The sequence below is a fragment of the Nesoenas mayeri genome, assembly GCF_963082525.1.
Source record: "Nesoenas mayeri genome assembly, chromosome: 11".
Lineage (NCBI taxonomy): Eukaryota > Metazoa > Chordata > Aves > Columbiformes > Columbidae > Nesoenas > Nesoenas mayeri.
In genome coordinates, this window is record NC_137563.1 from 17,656,670 (window position 1) to 17,666,205 (window position 9,536).

The 9,536-nt window shown below is 58.3% G+C and overlaps 1 protein-coding gene across 1 annotated transcript; it reads left to right on the top strand.

Annotated features, from left to right (window-relative positions):
• Positions 1-458: 458 nt before the first annotated feature.
• On the top strand, positions 459-3,828 carry SNX33 (sorting nexin 33; the record flags this gene model as incomplete). Its single annotated transcript, XM_080351147.1, has 2 exons — positions 459-1,896; positions 3,575-3,828. 2 exons carry the CDS (start codon positions 459-461, stop codon positions 3,826-3,828), a joined length of 1,692 nt encoding a protein of 563 aa, XP_080207273.1.
• Positions 3,829-9,536: the final 5,708 nt, after the last annotated feature.

Consider the following 9,536-nt stretch of genomic DNA (forward strand, 5'->3'; position numbering starts at 1 on the left):
TGCTGGTGGGAGGAAATCGGGGTGTTTTATCCATAGGAACCCCGCGAAGAGTCACTTTGGATTTATTTCCTCACTGGCAGCCGGATCTTTTTCTCCCGGAAAGTGAAACCACGGGATCCGCGTCCCAGCAAGATAAGACCTGCGTGGACATGGCCGAGCCCAGCTCTTGGGCCGGCTGGAGTTTCCATCCCTGAGGACTGAGGGAAATGCAGCTCGCTTGACTGGGGAATGTTGTTTTTAACCAGAGTGCTGGGACTGGGGGGGTTGCTTGGACATACAGACCTCAGCGTCACCTCGTAGGGAATTTCTTCTCCATCTTTTTTTTATTTCCCTGAGAAACCAGCCAAGCCTTTTCCCACAGTGCGGGGCAGCCCCCGTGCCGAGCAAGTTTCAGTATCACCGGGGGGTTACTTTGGCTGCGAGGACTGTGTTACATCGTGGTCCCCCCGCCCAGGACCATGGCGTTGAAAGCCAGAGCGCTTTACAACTTCCAGAGTGAAAACAAAGAGGAGATCAGCATCCAGGAGAACGAGGAGCTCGTCATATTCAGCGAGAACTCCCTGGACGGGTGGTTACAGGGCCAAAACAGCCGCGGGGAGACCGGCCTCTTCCCTGCTTCCTACGTCGAGATCCTCCGCTCCCGGTCGGGCTCCAGCTATACAGACTGCTCCAGCAGCCCGGCCGGCTCCCCCAGGCACGACTCCTTCTACACAGCCACCCCCAACCCCAGCATATCCTACCAGGGCAGTTTTGAGGATGATGATGATGATGATTGGGATGACTGGGACGATGCTTGCACGGTGGTGGAGGAGCCCCGGAGCGCGCCGGGCACCAACGGGCACCCATCGCCCAACCTGCAGTACCCGACGGCGTATGGCCACCACCAGCACACTGGTTACCGGCCCAAGCCGGCGCTGGAGAGGCAGGACAGCATGAGCTCCTCCAAGAGGGGCAGTGTGGTCGGGAGGAACCTCAACCGCTTCTCCTGCTTTGTCCGTTCAGGGGTAGAAGCCTTCATCCTGGGCGACGTGCCCCTGATGTCCAAGATCGCTGAGGTGTACTGCATCGAGATGGGCTCCAAAGGTCCTCAATGGAGGGCAAATCCCCACCCCTTCATCTGCTCTGTGGAGGACCCGACCAAGCAAACCAAGTTCAAGGGCATTAAAAGCTACATCTCCTACAAGCTGACCCCCAGCAACATCAACTCGCCTGTCTATCGGCGGTACAAGCACTTTGACTGGCTCTACAACCGCCTCCTGCACAAGTTCACGGTCATCTCGGTGCCCCATCTGCCTGAGAAGCAGGCCACCGGGCGCTTCGAGGAGGACTTCATTGAGAAGCGCAAGCGGCGGCTGATCCTCTGGATGGACCATATGACCAGCCACCCCGTCCTCTCCCAGTACGAGGGCTTCCAGCACTTCCTCTGCTGCCGTGACGAGAAGCAGTGGAAACTGGGCAAACGCCGGGCAGAGAAGGACGAGATGGTGGGCGCCAGCTTCCTCCTCACCATTCAGATCCCCACGGAGCACCAGGACCTGCAGGACGTGGAGGACCGCGTGGACACTTTCAAGGCCTTTAGCAAGAAGATGGAAGACAGCGTCCTGCAGCTGACCAACGTGGCCTCGGAGCTGGTGCGCAAGCATGTGGGGGGCTTCCGAAAGGAATTCCAGAAATTGGGCAATGCTTTCCAAGCCATCAGCCACTCCTTCTACATGGATCCCCCCTACAGCTCAGATGCCCTCAACAACGCCATCTCCCACACGGGCAAGACATACGAGACTGTGGGGGAGATGTTTGCCGAGCAGCCCAACAACGATCTATTCCTCATGCTGGACACTCTCTCTTTGTACCAAGGGCTCCTCTCCAACTTCCCAGACATCATCCACCTCCAGAAAGGTAAGGGTGGCTTCTTCTCCCCTGGTGATGACCTCTCCTGCGTGATGGCTCCACACGAGTGGGAGCAGCATGGGGAGCAGGATGGGGATGCAGTGAGGAGATGCAGTGCTGTGCAGTGATGGCGATGAGGTTGGGGACCTGCTGGCACTGCTCCCTGGTCACCCCAGCCTGGGAGAAGCTGCTGGGGCTGTTGGGTCCAGGATCAGGTTTTGTCTCAAGTGATGCCTTGGACTCCCAAAGCGCTGGCTCCGGGTGGACACGCTGGACCTTCTGGGCACAACCAGGGCCAAACTGCTGAACCCCAAGAGGGGTTTAGCAGCCCCAGGACATTGGGGCTCCTCGTGTCCCCTTTGTCCCCTTGTGCTTGCAGGTCTCCTGGGTATTTTGGGGGATCAGAAAGGAGGAGAAGGGGTGAGAAGCAACTGCTCTGCCCTTGCTGGGCGGGCAGCGGGCAGGCAGGGCTCCGTGTCCCTTGGCACCCCACAGTGGAGTGTGACACAGCTGAGGAGCTGGGTGTGGGAGCAGGGCCAAAGTCCTCGCACTCCTGGCCTCACTGCCCGCAGTGTGGAGGAGACACCCATGCTGGCATCCCCAGATTTTGGGCGATAGGGAGTTTTTCCTGGGGTGAAACGAGGGCTATCCATGTCGGAGCATTTGGGATGTCTGTGCATGGCACTGCATCCCCGGAGGGGGCTGGGAAGGCGAAGGAGGAAGAGGAGGATGCGATCTGGCCCTGGCTGCTTCCTCGGCGTTCCCTCCCTGCGTTGTTTACGGCAGCGGGTGAAGAGGGGCTGGATCCCGTCCGGCAGCGAGGCCGCGGGGGCAGAGCGGAAGGCAGGATTTGGCCTCCAACCTTTGCTTCCTCCTCCTCCTCCTCTCCGCTGGGAGCGGGGTTGGCGCAGCAGGAGAACCGTCACCCCGGGACCCACGCTCCCGGCAAGGGGCAGGGAGAAGGGAAAAGAGCCCGGGAAGCTGCGGACCGGGTCCTGTTTTCAGGCAAACAGGCTCTGTGCTAATGAGAGGGGGAGGAATGCGGGGCTGGAGCCAGGCAGGATTCTTTCGAAACCAAGCTGTAAAAATAAATGGAAGGAGAAGGGAAAAAACTGGTGTCAGAGCATCAGCTGCCTCTGAGAGAGGGAGATGCTTTCCCAGCCAAGCTCCAGCTGGCATCGCAACCCTTCCCGCACCCCAACTCACCACCTCTGGGCTGGGGGCTCACAGGGCTGCTCCTGACCCCCATCCATGGGGTGACATCAAACAAGTTTGGCTGGGGCCCTTGGCTATGGCAGCACACGGTGCCCTGTGTTAGCTTGGCACCCCAAACCTTGAGTCACACCCCTCCAGCAGCCCGGATCCCCAAAGCTCCTGCTAAATCTGAGGCTGATTGCCCAGGGGTGGGGCGGAAAAGGAGTTGGGGTGGTCAGAGTCTAGAGGGAAAAGGCTCCTGCTCTTTGTCTGGATGAGAAGGATGGGGATTGATGGGCCTGGGGAGGTGACAGCCCCGGAACATGCAGGTGCCTCCCTTATTAACGTGGGGGACTGCACCTCTGGCTGGAGGGGCCAGGCTGGTGTCTCGGCGATGGGAGCCACTGGCGCTGGTTGGAGGTGCCTGTGCCAGGGGAGGGGACAGAGGGACACACTGGTCTGTCAGCCTCTCACCCTCCCCCTGCCTTGGCAGGCGCCTTTGCGAAGGTGAAGGAGAGCCAGCGGATGAGTGACGAGGGCAGGATGGACCAGGAGGAGGCAGACGGGATCCGCAAGCGCTGCCGTGTGGTGGGCTTTGCCCTGCAAGCCGAGATGAACCACTTCCACGAGCGGCGCGTGGCTGACTTTAAGAGGATGATGCAGTCCTACTTGAAGCAGCAGATCATCTTCTACCAGCGTGTCAGCCAGCAGCTGGAGAAGACATTGCGCATGTACGACAACCTCTAACTCCTCTGCTTTGTGCCCTGCCGAAATCATGCACTTCTCTATCTGCAGCCTCACAGACCTACTCTGCTTGTGACGGGCTGAGAATGAACGGGAACTCATGATGCTAGTGACCAAATACCTTCGGGCTTTCTCCCCGCTTCCCGGGTGGGCAGGCTGTGGTCCTGCGGGGAAGGGCTCGCCCGCGGGCTGGCCGTGCCACCTCTGTTCCCGGGGACCTCCCACCCTGCTGCGGGTCTGGTGGGGACTCAGGGAGGCTCACAGGAGAGACAGACGTGAACGTACCGGTGCCACTATCTGCCCGGTGATTTTTAGCTTTTTGAACACCCATCCTCCCGGAACAGAGAGGTGGGTACATCCCAGCCCGCTGGGAGAAGAAATCAAAAGCGGTCGACATTTTGCACACTAAAAGTTTTTCTGATGGGAAAAAGAGAAGAAAAAGATCTTTATTTGGAAGAGAATGATTTTTTTTTTTTTGTCACGAGATATTTTCAATATTTTCCATTTTTCGCAAACTTTCTGCAGCATTTTTACCAGTTTTTAAATAGATGCACAGAGGTGAAGGGAAATCTCTTTCTTGAGGATGGCTGTTGACTGGGAAAAGGGAGAAAAAAAAGGAAAAAAAGAAAAAGCCCCACAGCCTTTTCAATAAAATTGTTGGTAGAAAAAAACCCACCTCGTTCCCAGAGATGTCTGTGGAAAACAGAGCCGCTCCAGACTGCTGGGGAAGGCTCTGCCTCTGAGCATCCCCCGGCTTCCAGCCAGCTTCCGAAAATCCCGTGCTGTGGTGGGCGGGGGCTGAGCACCGGGAGGGGACCCACACCAGCTGCCCTCCTGCTCTCCAGACAACGCACCGAGGGGCACATCCTGCCCCCCGTTGCCCCGCTCGGCAGGGCAGGACCCTGGGCAGCGTGCTGCCGCCTGGGGAGACAGCGGGGCTGGCACGGGGGCCGTGTTTTCGAAGGGAAATGGCTGGGATAAATCACAGCAAGGAAAGTTAGGGCCGGCTTGGCCCGACTCCAGGGTTAAAATTAGCCCCGGCATGTGGGCCAGCGGGGTATTGTTAAAATAACAGCGGTGCTGGGAATGCGATGGGCTGCACTTCGTTCTCCTAGAGCCCCCCCGGCCCCAGCCCATGGGGACGAGCACGCCGAAATACAGCCAGAGCCGCCACACAGCCTCCAGCCAGGCAGGACGCGTCTCCTCCTGCATCCCACCACCCGGGCAGCCCCATCCGTCGTGGCCCAGTCCCTTGGGCTGTGTGTCCCTTCCCCCCGGTCCCCAGCAGCACAATGGCGCTGGGTCTGAGCCTGCCACTGCTGTCCCCGGGCGGGCAGCCAGCCTCCAGCACTGCGAGCAGCCTCCGGAGCCGTGCCGGCACCCAGCTGTGCCATCCCGGCTCCCCCGGCCCCGGCTCGCTGCGGGGATGCCCTGCCTGGGATCCCCCTTCATGAGTCCCTGGGGTTTTCCAGAAACCTGTGGGCACCAGTGGATTTTGGAGAGTTTGGACATGGGGCGGGGGACAAGGGCCGGGGAGGGTGGGAGAGCCGATAGCGGTGTCAGGAGGGTGCGTGCAGCCCCGGTGAAGGCATTAATCCTCTTCAGAGATACCCTGATAAACACTTAGAGATTTGGGTCCCAAACCCAGGCTGGTCACACCCTCCGTGAAGACCGAATGCTGCAGAGAGCCGCCTCTGCTCATAAGGTGTGCTACCAGGGCAGGGACACGTCCCAGCACCCTGGGAGCTCATCCTCTGCTCCAGCATCCTGGCACAGGGATGGGGACAGGACAGGATCCCTGCAGGCTGAGTGCAGCCCCTCTGAAGGCTGTGCCTCAGTTTCCCCAAGGGTGAACCTGTGCTCTCTGCAGTCCTTCAGCACCCACAAAGATCTCCCTGCCCCACCATACACCCACATCTGGACCACACCCCCAGTGTTGTCTCAGCACAGCAAACTTATCAGCTGGGAGAACCTGCTTCCCATAGACATTCCTGCCGCTGCCCTCTGCTGCCTGGCAGCAAATGGCTGGGGCCCTCCTTGCCCACAGGCAGATGTTTTGGGGTCTGCCTTGGCTGGGTAGGGGGCTCAAGCATCCTCCTGCTGCCTATCGCATAACTGACAGCATCCTGCTGCAGTTCGGAGGATGGAAACAGCTGCACTGCTGCTCCAAGCCCAGCAGCTGCTGGGTGGGCACCCTGGGGTGTGGGGCGGCAGCATGGAGGTGTTCTGGGGGTGCAGGCAGTGCTCCCCATTCCCCAGCGGTTTCGGTTGCTGCCCTTAACCAGGACACAGGCTGTTCCCTGCTCCTGCTCAGGGTGGTGGCAAGAAAAAACCCCCGGGGTGCGCAGGGCTGAGAGGAAATGCTGGGAACATGGGGCAGGTCCACTTCCTCGGGCTGCTGCTGCTTCCCAAGGTTGCTCTTGTGTGGGAAAGCCAAGGCCACAGCATCACCATGAATGACAGCCGGTGGGGAGGTGGCAGCAGCAACTGGTGCATCATCCCTGGGGAGGGCCTGTCTCTGCCTCTGCTCTGGCCAGTGGCTTCCAGGACCTCTTGTCTTCCTCCCTCCCTTTGGGCCTTTCCCCACCATGGAAAGAAAATCCGGCATCCTTGGTCTGACCCCTGGGACACCAGGGTTTGTGTGCGGGCTGGGCCAGCAGGCAGTGGGGACAACCCAGATCCAGCCCATCCGCATGTACCCCCTGGAGCAGCAAGGCTCAGCTCAGTGGGATGAGCCACCTCCACAGCCACCAATCCTCTGTCACCCTGCCATGCATCCCCTCCAGGTTGGCTCAGGGTGGGTGCTCTGGGGTGGGAGGACCCGCTCTGGGGTGCAGAAGCAGCTGTGGGGAGCAGCTGGAGGATGAAGGATGAGAATGTGCAGGGTGCTTTAGGGACAAGTGGAGCTGCTGATCAGAGGCTCATCAGCCACACGGATACCTCACCAGCCCTGAGTGCTCCATAATCCGGGATCAGATACTGAAGCAGCCCAGCACCCCAACTTGGCTCCTCCCCACAGCAAAGGGGAGCGCGGGGTGCAGGTCCCAGCAGGGCAGCCAGGCAGGATCAGACCTGCCTCTTAGCAAGCGCTGGAGAGTCACGGCTGAATTGTGGAGCAGAGTCACGGCTGAATTGTGGAGCAGAGTCGCGGCTGAAACGGAGCAGAATCACGGCTGAAACAGAGGGCAGAATCACGGCTGCTGGTCAGGCCTGGCAGCAGCTCCGGGGCTCCACATGCAGAACATGGAGCTGAATGGGATTTTGTTGCCTGAAATGGTCCCATCCAGCCCCAGCCGTGCTGCACGGGGAGGCAGATGAGCGTGTGCTTGCCTGGAGGAGCAAGACCAGACAGATGCACATGGGAGGGCACCAGCATGGAGCAGCAGCAAAGCCAGGGCAGAGCGAGAGAGCTCAGACTGCCAGCTCCGATCTTTTAATCACTGCACTTCTCAAATATTTCCGAAGCGTGACCCCGAGCGGGCTCCTGCAGCACCTGGTTCCCTGGCTGTGGCTATAAATGCCACCTCCTGCTCCCAGCCCAGGGCAGTTCTGAGGAGATGGCAGCCCCTGTGCCGGGGGACTGAGCCAGGGTTTGCCAGCCCTTCCCGTTCCCCTCATGGATAACCTCCCTCCGGTCCCCGGAGGCGCTGAGCCGGGGAGGTAGGTTCTGTGCGGCCGGGGAGCTGCGTCTCTGGGCGTGTTGTTTTTGCAGGAGGGGTGGAGAGCCGGGGCTCCGGGATGTGGTTGTCCCTCTGTCATTGTCTGTCTGACTCGGAGTTGCTGGGTGTGGAAGGCGAGGCCAGGCTCAATCTGGCTCGGATTTAAATCAGCAGCCTGGCTGGAGAGCCACAGCAGTTGCCTGTGGATGCTATCTGGTGTCCAATTCCTCAGCTCTTCACCCTTTCCTCTGCCTGCCAGGGCCTCTCTGGCCCTTCAGATTAAATTCCTGTGCTCCATCTCAGGTGGGCAAGGCAGTGGGGGCGATGCCTGGCTCCTGGGGACAGCACTGTCCCTGCATGGGCTTGCTGTGAGGTTCCACCAGGGTGACGTGCCTGCAGCTTGCTGCCAGTGGAGCCTGTTCTGCAGGCTGTGGGCATGGCCAGCCAGAATCGGGCAGGCAGGGAGGGGGGACATCTTCCAGGGTCATCTTATGATTAATAGACTCCACAAAGCCATGAGCAAATATAGATCTCTTGAGACTCAACAAACAGAGTAATTCTCTAAACTCAGGAGGGAAACTTTGGCTGTAGGTGTACCTCCATGTATATTAAAATATCCATGGATTACTGCACGTGTGTGTGTGTGACTTACACATTTGTATGTATGTTTTACCCATGTACCTGTGTGCCTGTATACGTGTGTGTGATCTGATTTAGCCCTTTGAGTACAGTGTGACCCTTGCCGTTTTCAAATCTGTAATCAAGTCACTGTTTTGATTATAACCAATTCCATTTAATTGCTTTAAATCACTTTATTAATCAGCTGTCAATTATGAGTCATTAGAAATCCTATATTAAACTTATGATCTACCTCAGTAAATTTCAAATTACTGCTAAATAAAAGCCATGTAAAAAATCCTTCCACGACAGCCAGCCTGAGCTCTAGCTCAGTTTCCCATGTGGGTCAGCTCCCAGGTGGACCTGGCCACCCCTGGTCAGGTCCTTCACCTGTTTTGGGAGGGAGAGGTGTCCTCCTGCCTCCCCAGGCAGGCTCTCCTAGAGACCTCTCCTCATCACCTGCCATCCAGGAGCACAACCTGTGCCCCCTGCAGAGACCACAGCATGTTTCTCTTGGCTCCCAGCAACACCCAGAGCCTCTGCTGGGGCTGCTGAGAGCTGCCACGGAGGGTTGAGATGGGGACAATGAAGTGGGAGCCCTGGCACCACGCTTGGCCTCCCCAAAAAAAGGGCAGAGCTGCCTGTGTGAACTTGGAGTTCATGCACTTGCTGTGCCTCTGTCTCCAGGAGCAATGTGGACAACATTGTCACAAGGTCCTGCAGCCTGTGATGACAAGGACCTCCTGTTGTGGTAGTCCGCAGCAGTGGAGGAGTTTGGAGACTGGGGCCACGATGCTTGTGTGGATCCTCGTCCTGTGTGCAGGGCTTGGACGTGCTGGCCTGAAGCCTGGCTGGGGACAAAGCCTCTGGTTTGTTGAACCCCTGCATTTGCATGGCTGAGGCTTCTGGGAAAGGTTTCAAAGTCAACTGATCCTATCTGCCCTGGGTGGATGCTGAAAGAAACCTGTTTGGCCTATTATTTATTTGCATTTGAATAGGTGCCTGGAAACTGGCCCATGTCACCAGACCTGTGCCAGACTCTCCTCCTGCTGTGCGTCCATCCCCACCTGCCAGCTCTGGTGTCCCCAGATCCTGCTGAGGGCTGGTAACATGATGCCGGTCTTGGTTTTAACCCAGGAGAGGTTTTGGACCAGCGAAGCTGCCTTCTCCCTCACCTGTGCCATGGTGCTGATGCCTTTGTCTCTGCTGATCTGAGCTCAAATTGGGGCATTAATCCCAGCACCAGGCTGAAATTCCAGCAGGGCTGCAGGGACTTCCCATGGATCCTGCCCTGGTATCCAGCTGCAGGGGCTTCCCAGCAGGGGAGGAGAAACTGCCTGCTTCTGGCGCTTAGAGAAGGAAAGAGTGACTTCTAATTAAGAACAAAATAGAAGTGAAACTCACAGATATTTTTGCCACTTGTGAGCCCCCATG